This window comes from Loxodonta africana, chromosome 2 (genome assembly GCF_030014295.1).
Source record: "Loxodonta africana isolate mLoxAfr1 chromosome 2, mLoxAfr1.hap2, whole genome shotgun sequence".
Lineage (NCBI taxonomy): Eukaryota > Metazoa > Chordata > Mammalia > Proboscidea > Elephantidae > Loxodonta > Loxodonta africana.
In genome coordinates, this window is record NC_087343.1 from 102,681,149 (window position 1) to 102,704,833 (window position 23,685).

At 38.6% G+C, this 23,685-nt stretch overlaps 1 protein-coding gene across 2 annotated transcripts in view; it reads left to right on the forward strand.

The window, feature by feature from the left end:
• Window positions 1–23,685, forward strand: part of RHOBTB3 (Rho related BTB domain containing 3) — a 66,803-nt gene that overhangs the window by 2,889 nt on the left and 40,229 nt on the right. For both annotated transcript variants that reach the window (XM_064274231.1, XM_064274224.1), the window contains exons 3-7: window positions 1,871–2,057; window positions 8,466–8,620; window positions 12,371–12,482; window positions 14,743–15,108; window positions 23,460–23,572. In XM_064274231.1, the coding sequence (XP_064130301.1) occupies window positions 1,871–2,057; window positions 8,466–8,620; window positions 12,371–12,482; window positions 14,743–15,108; window positions 23,460–23,572 (933 nt within the window). The remainder of the gene's footprint in view (window positions 1–1,870; window positions 2,058–8,465; window positions 8,621–12,370; window positions 12,483–14,742; window positions 15,109–23,459; window positions 23,573–23,685) is intronic.

The following is a 23,685-nucleotide window of genomic DNA, read 5'->3' on the forward strand; positions in this document are numbered from 1 at the left end:
TGTATTTGCAGTCTCACGGTCAAGCAGAATAAAGTTCACTATATAAATTCAGATTTTTTAGAAAAAAAGTATTTTTAAAGGTATTTAAAAGTGATTTTTCAAAAGATGAGTTCAATTCTCCAAATGCGGCTCCAAGCCTTCTGTTGCATAACCCCCTAGAGGAAATCCTGGAACTGAATTACAAAGGGTGGGAGAATTTGATTTCCTTCATAATTCTGGAAACAAATGGAGCACTTTGACATAGTTTGAGGAAAAAATGCATTGTTGTCTTAGACTCGGATTGAGATAGTTGTGCTTCTCTTTCCTGGTTCTTGTCTGTAGATCCTTAGTCTTACCCAGGATCCTTGCCCTATATATACTTGGCGCTTTTTAAATAAACGTGTTTCCAATTTATTAGATGTAGCTCATTATTTAGTATAGATCTCTTCAACCCACTCCCTTTTCCTGTGTAGTTACACTGTTATTTCATTTCACATTTCTGTATCTTTTCCTGTTCACCAAAAATATTCCCCCAAAAAAGAAAAACCAGGTAATACATTTACAATTTTTTGTGTGTACAGTATTTGAAGCTCTGATTTGTATTACAAATACAATTATAGTCTTCAGATCCTCAGTACCACAGTATTAATGGTGCAAGTACCCATTTTTTCATGACAGCTTTCCTTAAATGTCTCCTTTCCTACCCTTCCCCACATATACCTTTCTGGTCACTCTGGAATTTCGAACTGTCTGGAATGCAAAGAGAAATTATTTTGATCTGTTCTCTCAGAGTGAAATAGCTGTTTAATATTGGTCCTGCGTATATTTAATTTTTTATCACATTCATCTGATTTTCCCCTCTTTGTTACACTTGTATACTTTGTCATACTTATATATCTGAACTTGAGTAATATAACAGTTGGAACTGAAGAGGTTTTCTGGTTTGGGACTTAGAAATTAGAGTAGAACTCTGTTGGGAAGCTTTCACGTTTCTTGCTGTGTCTTACTCCACTTCCACCCACTGTTAGGTCCCCTGCCCAGCGCAGACCTTTGCCTTTGGTGTTTTTATTTCACAGTTTGCCAGTTTTTTTTTTAACTTAAAAAATGCTGTATCCATCCCATTTTCAAAAGGGTATTCATATTTATAACTTCTGTACTCGTCCTTTGAGTGTACTTGTGAGAGATGGAGAGGTTTATCCTGAACTTTTCACTTACAGCAATATACCTTCAGTGCAGATGTAACCCTTACCATGTTAACCCCTTAATAACATTCACAGTCCCTTTCAGAGGCATAAACCACCCCCGCCCACACGCACATACAGATACACTACACACATACAGTATTGTCCAAAGAATGGTTAAAGTTGAAAAGCATATATGAATTTTGGAAATATGGATGAAATATTTGAAACGACCCAGAATTCACAGTTGATTTACATCATCAAAACACTGAACAATCCTGCAGCATCAAACTGAGTTACACAAAATCCTTTGAAGTGTCTACACTCATACTAGTGCATTGCATCTAATGCCTAGTGTTACATACTTGAAATTATTAGGTGATAAAAGCGTACATAACTTTAAACCAAAATGTTTGTTTTTAATAGAGTGTTGAAAGAGGTTGTTCGTTTAATCAGATTCTCAGAAATTTTCTAGATCTTCTGTTTTTTTTATTTTCTCTAGGCTAAATGAATTAAGTAAAAATTAAAAAAAATTGAGTTGACAGACTTTAAACATTTTAATTTTTTGTGGTTACTTATTTAAAAATTAAGTTTACTTGATGAATTGCAAACATTAAAATATAGAAAAATTAAACTAATATGTTACAGTTGATTTTACGATTGATTTCACGACAGGTAAACTAAAGACTGCTATTTGCATTTTGGTTTAGGATATTTTTGACAGTGATTGGTACACCTCTAGAAATCTAATTGGAGGCGCTGACATCATTGTGATAAAATACAATGTAAATGACAAGTTTTCATTCCATGAAGTAAAGGATAACTATATTCCAGTGATAAAAAGAGCATTAAATTCAGTTCCAGTAATCATTGCTGCTGTTGGTACCAGACAAAATGGTGAGTATTTAAATTTCTGTATTATAATGAGAGTGCAGGTACCACATTACTTTTAATAGAGCTAAGTTTATTAATGATGAATACAGGTTTTTAAAAACAGAAGTTGCCTCCAGATTCAAATACCAGCTGCTGTCTCTCTGTCATTGGATATGCTAATGAAACATCAGAGGAGAGTATCTGAAGCTTCCGTGGTTCTGATGGATACAATATGTCTTCTAAACTGCTCATCCACAGTAGCCAGTAATTGTGTTCTTTTGATATATAAGAGGTAGTAGGCTGACACAGCTCTGGAAAACTATTTTTTAGCAATCTAAACATCTGTCATAGTGAGAAGGATAGATTGTACACATAAGGATATGTGCTTGGGAGCAGGACTTTTAGATCATCAATAAGCTGAATACACTGACTACATCACCTGAGAGAGGTTTACTCCAGGTCTGGTGGCTTCATTATTTGTTGCTATGAAGATTATTGTTAAATATCTCAGGGTCAACCCAGGATTCACGTTGATTTGGTGGTATTTTACAAGGTTGAGGTCCTGGTGGCGAAGTTGTTAAGAGTTCGGCTGCTAACCAAAAGGTTGGCAGTTCAAATCCACCAGCTACTCCCTGGAAACCCTATGGGACAGTTCTGCTGTGTCGTGTAGGGTCACTATGAGTCGGAATCGACTTGAGGGCATTGGGTTTGGTTTTTGATTTTTCAGATCTTCTTAGTGGTATTTTCCTCACTAAAGCTGTCTTTAAAATTTTAGTTTTATCCTTTTTTTTTTTTTTTATTGAAGTATATATAGCAAGGTAAGGAAATGCTGGTGGTGTAGTGGTGAAAAGCTACAGCTGCTAACCAAAAGGTCGGCAGTTTGAATCCACCAGGCGCTTCTTGGAAACTCTGTGGGGCAGTTCTGCTCTGTCCTTTAGGGTCGCTACAAGTCGGAAACGACCCAACAGCCAGAGGTTAGCAAAGGTAAAGTACGTAAATTCACACTGATCTTAGAGTTCAGCTTATTGCATTTTTACGTATGTATTCATCCCCTTGCCACTGTCACCCAGATCAAGATACAGAACATTTTCTGCCCTGTTAATAACCCCCCTCCCCAGAGGTCACCGCTATTCTGACTTCTGACACCATAGATTAGTTTCTTAAATTTATCACCAATGCAATTATATATAGTGCTTTGGAAACCCTGGTGGTGTAGTGGTTAAGTGCTACAGCAGCTAACCAAAAGATCGGCAGTTCAAATCCACCAGGCAATCCCTGGAAACTCTATGGTGCAGTTCTACTGTGACCTATAGGGTTGCTATGAGTCGGAATTGACTTGATGGCAGTGGGTTTGGTTTTTGTTTTTTTTTTTGTGTCTGGCTGATTTCACTTAGCATAATGCTTTAGAGATTCATCCATGCTGTCTATAATCTGTAGTTTGTTCTTATTGCTGTGTAATATTCTATTGTGTGGATGTGCCACAGTTGGCCTCCTTATTGCCATTCTCCTTTTGACGGGTGTTTGTGTTGTTATCTTAGGACTGGGTCATAGGATAGCGTATGTTCAGCATTAGTGAAAAATAAGCATTAGTAGGTACCATTAAAGGAGGCTTAACCCTCCCTTGACCCCACATCCCCACTGTTTCCCTAACTTTATTTTGTTCTGGCCATGATTCTTGAAAGAGGCGCTCACACTTCCTGAGTCTGCTGTTGACTTCCCATTTATTCTTCAGTCCTCTGTGGTCTGACTTCCACTTTCACAATTACACTGAGTTCTCACCCATGTTGCCAAGTATGTCCTTACTGCCAAATTTAATAGACTTTAATGTCTATTCTGTCTTTGAGAGATTATTCAAACACAACTCTCCTTCCACTTAGTAAAGCTACTGTGTTTTTCTTGTCGTGGTTCTTCTAATTCTGGGTCTCCCCTTCCCCACACCACATGTTGTATAGTAGTTTCCCAGGGTTCCTTGCATTGGCTTCATCTCTTCTGCTCTTTACCCAGACCAGGAGCTCTCTAATCTGTTGCCCTGGCTTTCCCTGTATTTTCACTGAAGATGGTCCAGTCTGTTTCTCTGGCTCCAGTTTAACTTTTGATCTGTATCTCTGCAGACATCTTTTTTTCTGGATTCCCTGTCTTGGTGAATGCTGTGAAAACTACCATCCACCCAAGCCAGAATCATTAAGACCTCACTTTCTCTCTCATTCTCCACATCAGTTGCCTGTGAGGCTCTTTGATTGTGCATGTTAAGTAAATCTCAAACTCACCACTTTCTCTTCATCTCCACTGGACTTCAGATCCTAGTCATTTAGTTATCTGTAGCGGCCTTATTTGGTTTCCTAAGGGGGCAGTTTCAGATTTTCTAGGGGCTCAAATTACACAATTTGGGAGGTCCTTTGTAAGGAAAGAACTCACAAAACTACAAATACATATATGTACAAAAGTGAATATTTAAGGTAAGAAAAGCACACAAATTACAAATCTGAAAAAGCTGTCAAACTCCCAAACATTTTCCAAAATAGCATGAAGTTTTTACTGTTCAACAGCCTGATACTTCTTTTTCTTCCTCGATTTTTTGGGCTGCATACTTTTTTTTTTTTAATACTTTTGGTGAGAATTTCCCTTCCAGTTTGTGAGTGTTGTTTTTATGTTCGTGCTCTCTCTTCTCTTTCTTTCTCTCCCTCCCTCCCTCCTCCTCCTCTCTCCTTCCCTCATTTCTTGAATTTGGCAGGGAAGGGAGATCCCAGTGTGGACATAGCCTGCCATCTTGAACTTGGACGTGAATATTATCCTTCTTTCTCTCTCCAGGCTTCTGCATTTGCTGTACCCTCTGATTGGAGTGCCCTCTACACAGCCCCACTGTGTCTACCCACCAAATTCATACTCATCCTTTAAATCGTTACCTTTTCTCTGAAATCTCTCACATTTCAGGCAGACTTAATTTCCTCTCCCCTGTTCCCATAGTGACTTCGTACACCTTTATTATAATATTATTGTAATTGTTTACAGTCTTATCTGTCTTGCTTAGATGACTCTGAGCTTCTCTTTGTATCTTAATAGCCCTAGTGCCCCATGTATAGTGGGTGCTCAATAAACATTTGTTCAGTCAGTGAATGAATGTTTTATAAATGATTTAAATCTGTGAAAAACTCAATTTCAGTAACAATAAGAAATTAATTTGCCATGCACACTGTGATTACAAAGTAATCACAAAGCTAAATCTAGCTCTTCAACTCAAGGATGTTTATTGAGGGCCCCCCACCCACGCAACACATGTAACTGTGCTCAGTGCTCTTTGTAATTCCTCTCTTAGAATCCATTTTATAATTAGTTCAACAAAGACAATCAATCTCATCTCTTTCCTTTGTTACGCATTGTTTTTGACAAGTGTGACTGTGTGTTCCTTCTTCATCAGACTTGGCTATGAATAAATTTTTCGCTGTTACAAAATATTGAATCTGTCTTTAAAGGGGGGATTCCCCCCCCTCCGCCCCAGAACATACCGGGGCTGTATTCATAGCCTTAAGCTCCTGAAGACGGGAATCATGTCTTGTTCTTTTTGAAGCTCTGATAGAGCCTAGTGCATTGCTAGGAAGAGAATACTTGAAAAGAATTTCTAAACTATTTTAAACAATGGTAACATTGTAAAAATCACACTCCAGGTTCTCAAAGCAACCACTTGGAGAAGAGATTCATTTGAATGCTGGAGTTACATGTTGTTTGCTTTTTTTTTTTTTTTTTTTAAGAAACCCTTTATTATATTTTAAAAGATAACTGGGCACTAATTCACAAAGTAGATATGACCCTGAGATAGAGCCACAGGAGTTAGCTCCTGAAGAAGGTACCACACTTTAATTAAAGTTATTGTGTGCCTTCTGATCGTTCCTGACAAGATGCTCAGACTAGCTTAATTTAATCCATAAGTGTTTTGTTGGTTCTCTTGCTGTACAAGTCAGACTTCTTCTTAGAATCTTAGATTATATAGGTGATTGATATGGAAGAATATAGGAATGGTTCAGAAGAGAATCGCAGAACAAATAATCAGGAACAGAAACCTATGAATAAAGTTTTAAGAAAGAATATTTTAGAATCCAGATAAAAGTTTGTTCAGTGGCGATTAATTATAGGATAATATTGTTATAATGACTAGTCATTTTTTCTTTTTTGGTGAATGTGAACAAAAAGAACTGTCTGATAGAAATTAGTACAAAAGGAAGAGCTTTCTAGGGTAGTGTATCAGAAAGGTGCTTACCGCTACACACAAAGGAAAACCCTACTTGGCTGGCTTAAACCTGGCTGAAATTAGTTTTGTTTTCCCTTCAAATCACGATTATTTGTTTAAAATTATTTCACATTTTGTTCACTTTTCCATTGAAACACTACTGACTTTCATATATTTTTGTCCAGAAATAAGAGTTTGATAGGATGATCTGCCTACCCACCCACCCCATTCCATCAGCATAAGGAGAGCTTTGTAAACAGAAGAAGGCCTCAGTCTCTCAGAAATCAAAGGCCCTGTTTGTGAAGGCTTTGTAAAGAATGTGAAATACCAACGTGTTATTTTTCAAGATAGGCTAAATTCTTTCTGAAAACTTTATTTGCTCCAAACCTAAAATGACCTTAGGAAAGGTAAAGCAGAAACTCAGACTTTATGGCATAACTTAGGGAACTTAAGTATAGTTTTTAAATCACCATAACTTTGTCATCAATAATCGTTTACCCAAACTAAATTTTTATCTTCTCTCTTGATGTCACACATCTATTCTTGTTTTGCTATGTCGAACTCACAGTGAGACTTGGACAAATCACTTAATCTCTTGAACTTCAGTTTCTCCTCTGTAAAATGACAATTGGAATGCATGGTGGTTTCTCAGCTCTAAAATGCTTTCTATGAAGCTGAAATTATGCAGGTAGTGTGCGTATGCACATACACACACATTTTTACATACGTAGTATGCAAACGTACTAAATATCCTTAGTGTGCTCCCAGTATATACATATACGTGTTCCATCTATATACAGTTCATTGGCAGAAATTGTGTGGTGGATCTTATGGGAAGCTGTCCAGATGCCCCTTCAGGGCCAGTGTGCTTCCACCTTTAGTTACTCAGCTTGTTGGCTGCTGACCACTCACAGTTGACCGAGTTCCTTTTCAGGACTTGCTCTTTGTGGAAGGAAGCTGCCTTGCCTGAGTCACCCGCCCCCCCCCCCCCGCACCGCCCCTCCGCCTCATCCCATTACTGGTTAATTTAGGAGTAAAAAGACCTAGCCTTCTTTCCTCAAATGGAAAATTACTCGAAAGGGCCGTCCAAGCTTAAGGGTGCCCTGAAGGATCAGCTGAGGTCTCTCTTGCTGATGCATTGTAGCTCAGCTTTTCCTGTGCCCAGCCCCACTTCTGTCACCCTAAGAAGAGTTGTTCCTAGGATCACCCCATCCCTTCCTCAGTGATCCTCCCATACACAAATCTCCATCTCAGAGTCTGCTCCCCAGGGAAGCAGCCTATAACAGTATGCATCCTCCTCTTTTAGGGACATGAATTGTCCTCTTTGAACTTGACTACTTTTTGAACAATGCACATCCAGTGTAGTGGTAATGAAATAAAACAAAGCTAACTGATGCCTGTGGAGCTGGACATACATTTTTAGCTGTATGAAAGAGTGTTCTTACAGATAGGTTAATCTAGTACCGTCCCAGCCATGGATATATACATGATACAACCATGAATACTGGGGCAGTTCACATTTTGAGTGAATACTTTTTATTCCTCCTGTTTTTTTTTTTTTTGAGTATTTTTTAATGTTGAGGAAAAAGATAAAAAGAGTGATTGAATTTGGTCTCTGCAGTTGAATGCTTTAGAGTCTAATGATTGAAATGTCTGGATTAATAAGAATGTACCTTATATGAAATTTATGAAGGCAGTGGCATTTTGCAGCCTTAAATATTCAGGGAAAATTGAAGATTCCATTCAGACTTGGTGAATATATTTAAAGCAAATTACCAAAAACAAAACAAAACAAAAAACCAATCCACCATTCTCCATGTTTTAAATTTGTTGTTAAATTTGCATTCTTTTCTGTTAGCGTAGAAATATTGATACTTGGGAAGTCAAGGTTGTATAAAAGGAAGTAGGTGTCATTCCTGGTGGTGGCTTTAATCACTTTACTAGCCTTGGTAATGTCTACCACCTATTTTTAAATCCTTCTATTTCTAAAATACTGTTTATACTTCTTGCAGTTAAAGCTTATTTAGTTAGACCTTTCTATCATCATTGACACTTTTATCTAGAGTCTAGCAGTCAGTGGTTTCACTGAAGGTCCTTGAATGGTAATTCTGAGATGAGCTCTTAATTTGTTATTTAGTGTTCATATTGTCTGTGTATATTTTTTTCTGTTTTACTTAAAATCTCTTTGTTATTCAAATTTATTTTCTCAGAAGAATTACCTTGTACATGCCCACTGTGTACCTCAGACAGAGGGAGCTGTGTTAGTACAACTGAAGGGATCCAACTCGCTAAAGAACTAGGGGCTACCTATCTTGAACTGCACAGCCTTGATGACTTCTATATAGGAAAATATTTTGGAGGAGTGGTAAGTGGAAATCCCTGTAACATAAATTAAAGCAATTTCTTAGGTTGTCTAAAGAGCAGTTTTCCGTAGCATCAATAAGACCTTTAGTTTTAGAAACATGATTAGCCCTAATTGAGAAATAAGAGTAAGTTGAAAAGGTTTAAGTAGCCCTGGAGGCACCGTAGTTAAGTGTTTGGCTGCAAACCAAAAGGTTGGTGGTTCGAATCCATTAGCTGCTTCTTGGTAGGAATATGTGGCAGTCTGCTTCCATAAAGGTTACAGCCTTGGAAACCCTATGGGGCAGTTCTGCTCTGTCCTGTAGGGTTGCTATGAGTTGAAATTGACTCTACAACAAAGAGTTTTTTTGGCTAGGAAGGGTTTTGTTACAGTAAAATTAAAATTTTATTTTTCTCTTCAAATGAAACATTTTCCATATTTTAATATGCTATTTAGCATTTTCCCATTTGGTGATACTTTATTGATCCTTGTTTTACATACCACAAGCATGTTTATTTATACAAACCTGTGATGTCAGTTTTAATAATCACCTTTATTCAGCTGAGAAAGCCTGGCAGCCACAGGCAGTGGACCCTGAAAGTTCCCCTTTTCCGGCTAACAGTTTTGAAAAGAATACTTTTTCTTCCTGTACGTGTGCTTTGGCAACATTTCATATCTTCTGATCTTGTGATAGTTAAAAAAAATACCCAGAGAAACTGTTTATTGTCAGGTATGTGGGGAACCAGAATTTGCTCACTCCGTTGCAGGGGCATTTGCAGGCTATGAGTTGGAGTTGACTTGACAATGACAGCAACTGCAGCGGCCAGGCATTTTGAAGCTCGTTTTAGCCTATAGCACACACCCTAAAATATTAGGACTCCAGGGTCCTTGGGGAATATAATGAGTTGCATCATTTAAGTGTTTACTGACTTCAGAGCTATCTTTATAACTCTCCAAAATAGTAACTCCTCTCAACAGACACCTGATAAACATAAATAAGAGGTTTAATACAAAGAAAACCCTCCCTTAAGCAGCAGAACTTTGGAATTCTTCACTTGTCTGTTCCCCAAGCCCTATGTTGAGTTCTCTTTCTAATTTGCCAGAACATTTGTTATATAAATGTGTGACTGAATATGTTGAAATGTTGATGTTTCTATAGATGACTATAGAAATTTCATTTATTGTGAAGTCATTCAGCTGGGTAAAATAAATACCAAATATAAATGGTACTGATTCCTGTACGATATAAATCAAAACCAAACCTATGAGACAGAGTAGAACTGCCCCACAGGATTTCCAAGGCTGTAGTCTTTACAGAAGCAGACTGCCACATCTTTCTGGGTGGGATTGAACCTTCAACTTTTTAGTTAGCAGCTGAGCACTTAACAACTGTTCCACCAGGGCTCCTTCTATATAATATAAATGACTGTTATTCACCCAGTAACGTAAAGAAGCATTAATAACATGGATTCAGGAAAATACACTCACAATATTGGTATTATCCATGGCATTGAGAGAATTTTGCTTTATTTATACTGATAAGCATTGAGGGAGAGAAGGGACAAAAATCTAATTATCCTGTCACAAAGATTATATTATAGTGACTTTTTAAAAAGTCTTAATTTGGTCTAAGACTCCTACATTTCCCAGAAGTCCCTATGGAGTTGAGAGAAAAAGAAATTTTGGTGTCATTTGTTCAGAGCAAAGAGGTGGAGGCTGGTTCCTTTTGGGTCCTTAGGTCTCCTTGTTCCCTGTTCCAGGTTTCTGAACCTGAAGTACTCGGGTTTACTCTTCACACCTTCCAAATTCAGTGAAACCTGTGAGAGCCAGAACTTGATGGGACTACCGTGTTTTTCTGTGTCTCACAAGGTTTCTGCTGTTGACAGGGTGCAGTCTTACCACGTTTGTATTGCTTGGTTTAGTGAAAAATATTTTAGTTTTCCTTTTTGGATGGTATTCCACCTTACGTGGGTTTTGGGTTTCTCAGGTTTTACTGTATCACTTTTTCTTCTTTCTCCCCATTGTTTTTCTTTGTTCCTAAAGCCTAGTGTTGCAGTTAGGGTTTTAGTATGATGAAGATGGAAGATTTGTTTAAGGTTGGAAGAAAGACATGGCTGTTTCTTTTTTCCTTAACTCAAGACTTGATGAGGATATGAAAGTAAGATCCAAATGATCTCTTTATAGACACTTGAATGCCAAAGTATGACTAAGATCTTGTGCGTAAGAAATAGTGGCATTTGCAAGAATCATGGATGGATATGATAATGTTAGAGGGGAAATCTTACATTAAAGAGTCAGGGATGAAGACATATGTAGCATTACCCTCACACCTGGCTGAGAGAGATACCTGCCCTCTCCCTGAGCTTTAGAGAGTCCCATCTGGCTCTCTTCCAGTTGCACTCCGCCCCACAGGGCATGAGTCCATTGGGCCAAGAGGATATCCCACTTAAAGCTGGTACCCCCCTTTTAGACCTGTACTATCCATTGTGGTAGCCACTAGCCACATATGGTTATTTATGTTTAAATTGATTAAAATAAAATAAAAGGTAAAATTTAGTGTCTCAGGTGTACTAGCTGTGTTTCAGGTGCTCAGTGACCATATGTGGCTAGTAACTACTATGTCGGACAGTGCAGAGATTACAGAATATTTCCGTCAACACAGAAAGTTCTGTTGGACAGTGTTATGACCATACTCCAGAACCCCAGGCCCGAGAATTTGCTGACCACCTGGCCTTGAGCCTGTTTCCAGGACCTGTGCAGGCCCTTTGCTTGGTCCGTCCTGCTGAAGGTGAATTGCACCACTGGTGTGTGCATACTTAGACCTGAGAGGTGGCCAAGGGGTGATTGTTCATGGGGAGTGAAGGGAGCAGAGTGGATGGAGCTTAGATATGTGAGCCTAGATGTCTACCTGTGTGCACAAATCGCTTGAGGTGTAGGATAGAGCAGGGGATGAGAACAGAAAGGGTGGTCTTGGGGCCCAGAATTAGGGGCCAGCTCTCTCTATGCTGATGAAACTCCAGGAAGTCTGAGGATTTAAATCTGAACCTAGCCTTCAGGGCTTTCACAGCAATATATTTGTCAAAGCAGGAGGAAAGAATATATTTTATGTAACAGTTTGTTTTCCTGATTTACAGCTTTTAAATATTTAGATATACATAATGCGGACTTCCATTGTACTTTTGCCCCAGGCCTCACAGCGTAGGCCAGGAGCAGTGTAAGTACGTGTGGATGATATTTTTAATTTGTAAAATAAAGGACAGACTTGAGAGTATTTTGTTCAAGAAAAAGAAGTTGGAGCACATGTGAAGTTCTCTAGTTGATATGAACATCTGTTTACAAAGAGCCAACGCAGTTCCTGCCTTGAATCTGCTTCTAGTATTAACTGCTGTGGTTGCCCACTGAAAAGATTCTTGACAGCCACACAGTGGTAGTGCTTGGCTTTCTTGATTATTCAAGAGAATCAACAATTTCTCCTTGAATGAATAGTTTTTTTTATGTTTAAACAAGGTACAGTCCTTTCCACTTGGTGTTTTTGAAAAATTTTTAAATGGATTTAAGTGTTCCACTTAAACGTTAACATGTTTAATAAAACACATGCTAAAACACTTAATAAAACATTAACATGTTTAAATAAAACTTTAAAAGCATTTGTTAATGCGTGCATGTAGGTAATACTGATAGTAAAAATGTTTGCCACCTGTGGTTTGGTGTACAAATAATCATGTCAGATACAATTGTGTTGGTGCTTTAATTAAAATCTGTTTCACGTTTTAGTTGGAGTATTTTATGATTCAAGCCTTAAATCAGAAGACAAGTGAAAAAATGAAGAAAAGGAAAATGAGCAGCTCATTTCATGGAATTAGACCACCTCAGCTTGAACAACCAGGTACATTTATAAGCCAATATCCAGACATTCAGTTGCTATTTATTATTTAAAAAATTCTTTTTCAGCTGCTGTTTATTAGAGATCATTAAGTCTTAGAACAACGGTTCTCAAATTTAAGTGTGCTCAGGAGCCACCTGACATTCTGATTCAGTAGTTTGGGGTGGCAGCATACATCTGCTTTTTCAGTAAGCTGCTCAGCTGATTCTGAAGCAGGTGGTTCACAACCCACGTCTTAGACCACACTTTGAGTAATACTGTCTTTAAAAACTTGAGCCTATAGATTCTTAAAAATAATGTTGGTGGAGAGGGGTGTCTGTTCTAGATTGAAGTTTGACACATAATAACAACCAGATGTAATGCATGTACTTTGATGAAATTCTGCTTCAATTAAAAACATCTGTAAAAGTCATTCTTGGGACATTGGGTAATATGTTAGTAGGGACTGGAAATCAGGTGATACTATGAAATTATTGTTAATTTTTTTATGTCTGATAATGCATTGTGGTTGAATAGGAGGATGTCCTTATTCTTAGGAGACGAATGTGAAAGTAATTAGAGCTAAAGTATCCTGATGAGTGCAGCTTACGTGCTTTTCAATGGTTCAGCAATGTGTATGTGCGTCTGTCTAGCTAGAGATAAGGCAAAAGTAACAAAACGTTCATAATTGCAGAATCTAAGTGGAGGATATATGTGTGTTCATTGTATCATCCAACCTTTTTGAATGTTTGGGAATTTTCATAGTAAAAGGTTAAGGGAAGACAAAGTGAAAAATAAATGAAATTACATCAGTGGTTATTACAAATAACCAGTTATATCTCAGAATTTTTTTCACAGTTTTGTGACAAATAATAATCTGGATCAGTTTTCTACTGGTATTTTTAAAAGTAGGGACTCAATAAATTTTTGTTAAATGAACAGATACAAATTAAAAAATCATGAAAATATAAATTAGGATGGGAGGTCAACTCCAGGTTTAAAAACAGATGCACATAAGTTGACCATAAATGATACACCCTTGGCTTTCACCTTCCTGGTGTGCAGAGTTAAAGGGGAGACTTGGTATGTTATGTAGCAAACGGTGGGACCTTAAATACTTTCTGGATTAGAAAATGGGTAGAGAATGAGTAAATAAGTAATGTAGATAGCTAGTTCTTTTTTTCTTATTAACCAAGAAGAGAAAACATACCAGTTTTTGAGAGAAAGCAAAGCAGTAAAAATGTCATTTAGCTCTACAAGAAATTTTTCACGTGGGTCTTGGTCTAGGGATACCAAGTAATAAAGTAGATAGGACTTTCGTAAGTGCCTCTTCAGCAAATGCAGTCACAGCTTTCACAAGGCTGTTTTCTATACCATTCTGTAAAAAGAACTGGGTATGATGCTATCCATAATCTTAGGTAAAAGGGAGCCATATTGTTTTGCTAGGAAGAAAAAAATACTAATACTAGGATCAAGATAAAATGGCAACGATACTTTCAAATAATAGAGTCCAAAACTCTGAGCCCTGAGCCTTTGAGAAGTTGAAGAATTTTAACAGTTTAGCCCTCTACTCTACCCCCTCTTCAGGCCCAGGAGGAGATCGACTGCAGATGTGAGGTTGTGCTCTTTGGAACCCATTCGGTAATTGGTTTGGGTTTTTTAATCAAGTGAAAGTAAAGAATGATGACTGCTAAACTTCAGTGTTTGGAGGAATATTTTTTTTTAAAAAAAAACAAAAACCCAAACCCGTTGCTGTCGAGTCATTCCCAACTCATGGCGACCCTGTCAGACAGAGTAGAACTGCCTCATAGGGTTTCCAAGGCCGTAAATCTGTACGGAAGCAGACTGCCATTATCTTTCTCCCATTGAGCGGCCGGTGGGTTCAAACACCGACCTTTCAGTTAGCAGCCAAGGGCTTAATCACTGTACTACCATGGCTCCTTTGTTTTAGAGACCCGTAAATTATGAAAATTGTTACTTTATTTCTTTTTATGTCATTTGTAGCTTTTCCGTTTGCACTATAAAATGTAAACGCAGTATTTAAGTGTGTGCCTGTGTTGTGAAATCCTACAATACCTGAATAATTAGTTTATATGTGTTTGTAATTAGGTTAATTTATATAAAGTTGCTGTTTTTGTAGGTCAAAAATTGACAGTTTCCTATGGTTGAACCTAATAATATTAAAATATACTGTGTATTTTGTTGTACTTAAAGAAAACCTGAAATTATTGGAACTATAGACCTAAAGAGCAGTTTATTATTTTTATTTTCTTTTTTGAAACAGAAAAAATGCCTGTCTTAAAGGCCGAAGCATCACATTATAATTCTGATTTACATAACTTGTTGTTCTGCTGCCAGTGTGTGGACGTGGTATTCTACAACCCAGATTTAAGGGAAGTTGTAGAGGCCCACAAGATCGTTCTCTGTGCTGTAAGCCACGTTTTCATGCTGCTTTTCAATGTGAAGAGTCCCACTGACATTCAGGATTCCAGTATCATCCGGACTGCCCAGGATCTCTTTGCTATAAACAGAGACCCTGTATTTCCAGGTGCCGGCCAGGAGTCACCTGGCAACCCACCATTACGAGTCGTCGTTAAGGACGTCCTCTTCTGCTCTTGTTTATCAGACATCCTGCGCTTCATTTATTCAGGTATTTTGTCTAATGGTTCTGGTTACGTAACACTGTCTTATGCTTTTGAAATGAAGTATGCCTGTAATCCTTGAGAGTATTAGTTTTACAATCTGTCTTCTTCCCACCATCAAGAGGAAAATTATACATGAAATGTTACTTGCTTTATGTATAGAAATTGATCCAAACTTTCTCTTTCTAGCAAGTTTGCCTTACTGTTCAGTCTACTTGTAAAAACAGTAATCTCTTTTCCTACTGAGCAGGAATGTTAGTAGTTTATTTCTTTTTCTAAATACCCAAAATATGGAAACACAAGGATCTATCGTCCAGTTTAACTTAAAGGAAATAAAACATTTCCAAGCGTACTTAACAAGTTTCTGCATCTTAAAACCTAGCCATTCACTCTTCTGATTGATTGAGATTGTGGAGTGAATCTAGGCAAGAAATTAGCAGGGTCATTGCACTCAGTTTAGGGACTAGAAATCTATCCAAATTGAGCCAGGCTGAGATCTGATTAACGTTGACCATGACTCTCCTGATGGCTACTTTTTCACCCTTACTGTGCCCTTATCTGGAAACCTTAGTGACGTAGTGGTTAAGTGCTACAGCTGCTATCCAAAAGATCAGCTGTTCCAATCCATGCGGTTCTCCTTGGAAACTCTATGGGGCAGTTCTGCTCTGTTTTACAGGGTCACCGTGAGCCAGAATTGACTAAACAGCAATAGGTTTGGTTTTAGTTTGGTGCCCTTATCTTTTGAAGAATTCAGCTTATCAGTTATTTTTATTTTTGTCCTTTTAAAAACTCAGTAGCAACTCTGTTCTAAAGAATAGGAGTTTAATCTGAGTCATTTTAGCACATCCAGGTGCTCCATAAAGAATGGAAAAGAATGGATGTAAAATGACTTTTAAAGTAAGCCTCTAAATATGAATTTTCCAAGGACTTCTCCTTTTTCTTTTTCCACTTGGAATCGTGTACTGGTGGACTATTAGGCCAAGGCCATTCCTGCTCTGGAATGTATCTGAGGAGATGTGTATAATCTGTTTTTAGGCTTTAGAGTTGAAAAATTAGGAACAAATGAGAAATTTATAGGGATTTGCAAATAAAACAAATTTCGTGTAGGTAGGAAAGTTTTGGTATAGCCTTCAGTTGAAATGATTGATGTTAAAGATCTTATTTTTCATTTGGTTTGTGGTTATATAATTTTACAAGTTAAAATAAAAATTATTGTTTTGACAAATATAGTTGCAATGTGCAGACTTATATGGATTAAAAAATATATTTTGGAACAGAATGTGGTGGTAGTTCTTAAATCCTTTGTTCAGTGAATATTGGTTGGGAAAAGACATAAATAACCACTCATGCGTTGAACACACAGCACAGTGGCTTCAGTGTGGCAAGTTCTCTGTAAGTTTCAATTGAATTAATGAGTAAGCTCGAGTAGTTATGAATCATCTACAAATAGGGCAGACTAGTTAAGGACCTCATTCAGTGCTATAGATTTCTATGTTTAAACTTTGAATCTCACAGTTCAGAATTTAAGACTTAATTTTGAAAAACCAAAATGTTTAAATGTCAAAATAAGAAATATTTTAATAATATGTTTAAGGAGTCATAAAGGAAGTGTATAGCTTTTCTTTTCAGTGCTTTTACTGTTGAAATTATGTGAATTATTCAGCAAGTTTCCCATAATATCCACTGAATACTTTCAAAGACACGTGACCACTTTGAGGTTAGGTACAGGCTGTTTAGTAGCAATGAAATAGCTAGCTGCATTCCCAGTGACTGAGCCTGCTTTTAGCTTTCTCCTAGGGAGTGATTTTATTTAAAATGCAATATAAATACATGCAAATAGAAAGGAAATTACGTGCAGAGGGAAAAAAGGAAAAGAAGAAAAGTCCTCATACCCCAGACCTCTAGTTCCCCGTCCCCTCTCCATGTTTCTTATGTATTCACTTTAATAATATTTGAAAGATGCTAATATATTGGGAAAAGTTAATAAAATGTAAGCCTTGGGTAACTGCTGTTTCCAGGGAACCACAGGTAGTTCCCCTTCCCATGGCTGAAGTATAAAGTGGGAAGTGATGGCTGGCAGGAGATGAGGCCAGTGGGAGCCATTCCTACCATTCTTAGAATTTTAAACATCATCGTATTGGTCTGTAGAGAGTTCATCTGTGGGAATGATGGGGGGTTGGCATAGAGCAGGCAGGACAGGAGTTTGGTTGGGGGCTCGCCATGGTCTGGGCGATCAGCCTCATGAAGGCCAGTGTTCTGACACGGGTGGTTGGAATTGGGGCATATCCCTCATCATGCTTCTCAAGCTTTAAAGTGCCTCCAGATCTCCTGGCGATCTTGTTCGTATGAACATTCTGATTCAGTAGGCCTGGGGCAGGACCTGAGATTCTGCATTTCCAGCAGCCTTCCAGGGGACACTTTTGCTCTGGCTAACAAGAGGCAGCTGGGACACCTGGTGTTGGAATCCAGCCCAGAGGCCTAGGAGAGGAACCTAGTTATCATTCTCAGCGCACAGAGTTAAATTGGGGTCAGCTGCAAGGCTGACCAGATGCTGAGCTTTTTGGAGCTTGGGCTCTCAGTACTCTGTTGTATCCTCTGCCTGCAGTTGGGGAAAGTAAATGCTTAGTAGAAGCTGAGGAGCCTGGCGATAGGGATAGGAGGCAGAAGAGCATGGTGGCATGGAGAGCTTGCTGAGCTACAGGTCCCGAACCAGTTCAGAGCACAGGCCTCTTAATCTGGTACTGAGCTATTATGTGTCTGCTCTGATCTCTCTTTATGTCATGGCCAAGGTGGGAAGTGGTGTCAGGTATGATCAAGGGCTCAGGTGATTGACCTGGAACTGCAGGGAGACACTGATGCTGGTTGAGGAGAAGGAAAATAACTGGTTCTTCAGGGTACCTGTTAATTGTTTTTTAATTATTTACAGATTTTAACCCCTGACTCAAGCAAAATTTATGTATGTTATGTTTAAAAAGGTATTAAAACTTAATTTGCACATTTTTGGGAAAATATGAAACATTGAAAAGAGGAAAAAAAAGAATCGCCCAGATTCCCACTATCAGAAGAAAATGTCTAAGCATTTATTGGTGTTTTGCTTTACACTCTACTCTTTGTTTTTCTGTGACTGAGGTGTGGTTTTTTTTAAAACATAGTTTTTAACAAAAATTTTCAACCTGCATTTTTATCAGACACATCAAATAAAGGGGCCAGACCTGTCTTTTTCGTTGAACATTTAAACAATTTTGAACAGAACACAACTTCTAAGACACAGTTGTGCAGTGGTTTCCTCACAGAGGGACTGGCCTGCCCATGGGCTATGTTAGGAAGCTGTTGACGACAGGAGTCGTTTGATTGTACTCAGGCCACTAATACAGACGTAAAACTCCAGGATGTGGCATGCTCAGGAATATATACTCTGAGAACACATGGGCTGAAGCATCATATTAAACCCATCTCCTGCCTTTTTTCCAGTGAATGTCTTAATCATTTTTAAAAGAACATAATTTTCTAACTTTAAGAATTTGAAATTTTTACATGTATATCGTACCACAGTGGACATTTGGTCCTCTATTGCTAGTCTGGTTAACTCTTTCCACCTACATACAAGGCTTCAGTTTATTTTCCTATTCAGATTTCCAAGTAAATAGACACAGTAAAGGTAGGTCTGTTTGGTGTGTTAATTTTCTCTTGGCTAACAGCTAACACTGCATAATGTTTAAGTACTTACAGACTAACCCTAAAGGAGGAGGAGTAATCTGGAAAGTGAGGCCAGCACAGGGTAATCCATAAATGGTGCACGATTGTAACATTCTTAAAGTATTCGATGCAGCCTTTAGGCTTACGAATTATGGAGTCACATGGTCCCAAATGGTTAGGAATTTAAATAGTTGTAACAGCCTCAGGAGTTTAGCTTTGAGTTCTTCCTGCCACAGATAAAAAACCAAACCAACCCCCCTGCGTCAAGTTCTGACTCGTAGTGACCCTATGGATGAACGTTAGAATTTCACATCAGTTACTGAAATGCTGCCAGAGCAGATGAATATGTGGACAGGAGATTTCGTCTTCAGTTTGTGGAGTATTTTCTGGTACTTGGAATTACTCTGTGGCATGCTCTTTTCTGCATCGCCTAAAAGCACAGCGTGGTACACGTGGCTACACCATGCTGTAGGAGCCTCAGTAAATTAAATAAGGCCTCTGAGAAGTTAAAGAAAATCTCAATGCAAAGACCATGGCTTTATTAGGATCTAAAAGTGTCAAAGATGACTTAACACTTCTATGATTATGAAAACAGCCCAATCTTTTAGAGTGTCCTTGAGAACTAGTCATACTTTCATTTTCGTTTATTAGGTTTTTCTGACTTTTTTTCTAATAGATCAGTGTCTCCTGGAGATTTTTTTCCCCATTTCTGGTTCAGTTGATGCTGACTCATGTCGACCCCATGTGTTACACAGTAGAACTGCTCCATAGGGTTTTCTTAGCTGTAATCTTTATGGAAGCAGATTGCTAGGCCTTTCTTCCACAGTTTCACTGGGTGGGTTTGAACTGCCAACCTTTAGGTTAGTAGTTGAGTGCCAACTGTTCATGCCACCCAGGGACCTCCTGGGGATTCACCTGTTACTTCTTGTTAGTTTGCCGTCGAGTCGTTTCTGACTCGTAACGACCCTGTGTACAACAGATGGAAACTCCACCCGGTCCTGCGCCATCCTCACAATCGTTATGCTTAAGCCCGTTGTTATAGCCACTGGGGTCAGTCTGTTTCATTGAGGGTCTTCCTCTTTTTCACTGACCCTCTACTTTACCAAGCATGATGTCCTTCTCCAGGGACTGGTCCCTCCTGATAAAATGTCCAAAGTATGTGAGACGTAGTCTTGACATCCTTGCTTTCAGGGAGCATTCTGGTTGTACCTGTCACTAACACCATATATTTATGGAACCCTGGTGGCACAGTGGTTAAGAACTCTGCTGCTAACCAAAAGGTCGGCAGTTCAAATCCACCAGCTGCTCCTTGGAAACCCTATGGGGCAGTTCTACTCTGTCGTATAGAGTTGCTATGAGTTGGAATTGATCCAACGGCAGTGGGTTAGGTTTTTTTTTTTTTTTAATACCATGTATTTATTTTTTGCCTTCTTTCAGATAATCTTCTGAATGGAGATATTGTATAGGTGTTCTTTAGATAGTATAATTTTACTTTTAAGAAACATCTGTGCTCCTTTTAGCATGCATAAAAGTAGACAATCAGAAGTACCTCACATCTACTGTATGCTGAAGGGTCCCTGTGTAATACAAATGATTAACATTCTCGGCTGCTAACCAAAAGGTTGGAGGCTCGAGTCCACCCAGCGGCATCTTGGTGGAAAGGCCTGGTGATCTGCTTCTGAAAAATCATCCACTGAAAATCCTATGGAGCACAGTTCTACTCTGACATACATGACTCAACGGCAGACTGGTTTGGTTTTGGTTTACCGATTGCTGGATACCACTAACCCTGGGTTTTCATAATGGATAAGATTTCTAAAGAAAGAGCAGTGGTCACCAGCACTCAGTGCACATTAGAACCGTCAGGGAAACTTTTGAACAGTATTGATGCCTGGGCCCCAGCCCCAGAAATTCTAATTTAATTAGTCCGGAGTGAGAATTCCTCCAATGGTATTTTATAAAAGATCTTTATGTAACTATAATGCACAGCTAGGGTTGAGAATCACTAGTATAAAGAAGTTTCTTAGAGTCCACAGGACTCTAAGGAGTTCTTACATTCCTGACATTTTATGCAGACTTTAATGTGTATGTGTGTGTGTGCAATTTTCTGGAGAGGAGATCTGAAGAATTTATCGGATTCTAAAAAGTATGTGACCCCAATGTTAAAAAAATTATCTGTGTAGGAAGAGGAAAAAAAGCATGGCGCTCTTCCAGACTGCATACCCTTGGAAGAATGAGGTGAAAAGAGAAAGAGCTAACAGCGAAGTCAGAAAAAGAGCTGTGTTAGGTAGGAAGAAGTGGTGTCCTGGAACCAGCCAGCACTGGTTTTGAGAGCCAGTTTTGTTCATCTCTTCCCAAATCCTCATTCTGTTATATCATGTGGGCACTTTGAAATTGGCTGTAGTGGTAGTATTTACAGCACAGAAATAGGAAAAAAGACTTCTTTCCCTCCCCCCCCCCCCCCCCGCCAGTACACACTGACTAGAAGGGCACAGTCATCACAAAGGCCGGGTGAGGAGAAGTTAAAGGATATGTGAGACTGCTAAGTGCTGCAGGGATCAGCAGTAATGAGGCCTGAGAACTGCTGGGTTATAAGGCTGACCCTTCAGATTGTCTTTGGAGTCCAGTTGATACAGGTTGGCTGTAACTGCCTGACCTCCTTGGTTTAAAAAAAAGAGTTTATTACATATACTCCCTACTCCCCAGTATCCATGAAGGCATCTAGTAAAGTGCTGGATACATGAAGGGAAGCATTAGAAGAAATAGATTGGGAACAGATAGAAAAGGATCTTGAATCAAGCAGACAGGTGTGATGGGCTTAAAGCAGGGCTTCAAGCCATTTTGTTCCAGTTCAACCTCCTGCTGAGAATTTGGATTTCTACCCCAGACATCCTGAATCAGAATCTACATTTTAACAAGATCCCCAGGTTATTGTTGTAGCAGAATTTACAGTTTAACAAGTTCCCCAGGTGATTCATATTTATACTTAAGAAACACCTGGATACTTGTTAAAATGTAGATTCTGATTCAGTATGTCTGGGGTAGAAATGCAAATTCTCAGCAGGGGGTTGAGCTGGACCCAACCGGTTCGAAGCCCTGGCTTAAAGTCATGCCACTAATTAATGGTAGAAATAGAGCTAGAACTTGGGACTCCAGCTATGCCTTCCCATACTGTGTTGTTGTTAGGTGGTGATGGGTCAGTTCTAACTCATAGTGACCCTATCTGTGTACAACAGGATGAAACACTGCCCAGTCCTGTGCAATCCTTACAGTTGTTGTTTTATTTGAACCCATTGTTGAAGCCACGGTGACAATCCATTTCATTGAGGTCTTCCTCTTTTTCACTGACCCTCTGCTTCACTACACTATACCTTTTTTAATTTTATTTTTACAATTAGTGCTTTCTATAAAACATGGAATAGATGGGGTAATACAGTAAAACATGTGAAAGCCAGAACATTTGTAAGACAGAAACCTCTCAGAGAAAGAAAACCCAAATATTTTCTGCTAAAAACGAGTGATAGAAAAGTAATAAGACTGCACTCTGTCAAAGGCAAAAAAGTTGCGAGACCTGGAAAAACAAGACAGTTCCATCAAGTTCTGGCTCTCACAGGTTTCACTGTATCTAGGAGTATCATGATCAGAATTATATTTTTTGAAAACTTAACAGCATTGAGTACGTTGGATGGATTCAATTGGGGGAAAAGACTAGAAGCTGGGAGGCTGGATAGGAGGCCACTGTTGGCCAAGTATAAACAGTACTTGGAGAAAAGGTGAACTTTTGCTAACCATAGAACAGGAGTTTCATAAGACACAGAGAAAAAGGAGCTAAGAGAATGAGAGAAGTGACGTGAACCTAGGAAGAGATAGCTTTGAAGTGAGCTGGGGTGAATACAAAGACAGGAAAGACCAGGTGGAGGGATTTTGTTCCAGTGACAACAATCACGTAGCTCATTAGGAAATTATCTAGCTCCTTTTTCAGACTGGTTCTGTAGAGTTGGCTATTGAGCATACCAGTCTGCCCTTGACTGCATTAGACCTTCTGAATGTGTTCTATTCCTATTGCATAGTCCTCTACTTAATAGTAGGCTTTGCCTTCCACAATTAAAAAAAAAAAACACGAACCCACTGCCGTTGAGATTCATAGTGACCCTATAGGACAGAGTAGACTGCCCCACAGGGTTTCCAAAGAATAGCTGGTGAATTCGAACTGCCAATCTTTTGGTTAGCAGCTGAGCTCTTTAACCACTGTGTCACCAGGGCTCCCTTCTGTGATTAAAAAAAAAATTAGTGTGATTTAATTCAGCCGTGGTAAAGACCACATCTGCAGCCTTATCCAGGGCAAGTAAATAATTTGTACGTTGGGCCACTTGTGATGTTGGCTCCTTTTCTGGCCATTGCAGTTATCACTCTACTCTGTACCTATTACAGACAGGTAGACGCTGTTCATGGAGCAAGACTTCATGTTTTGAGAAATAATTTAGGGGAAGGCAAACTGATGTTTTCAAAATGAGTGCTACTGAAATTTTTTAGCTTATGAGGATATTAGAGAAAAAGTAAAAGATAATACTGGAAAAAAGGGAACGTTGGTATCTAATAAAAGCTTTATTTTTCTTACTGCTTAACGGTTAGAAAAATTCAGCATGTTTTAATTCGTGTACAGGTGCTTTTCAATGGGAAGAATTGGAAGAAGATATCAGGAAGAAGTTGAAAGATTCTGGGGATGTCTCAGATGTAATTGAGAAGGTTAAATGCATTTTAAAAACACCAGGAAAGGTAAATTAGTTAATTATAAATTAGTCTACTTTGGCTTTTAGTGAATTATAACTGAAGTGCTATGATGAATATAATAACTGAGTTATGAGAAGAGTCAAATAAGATAGAAGTGT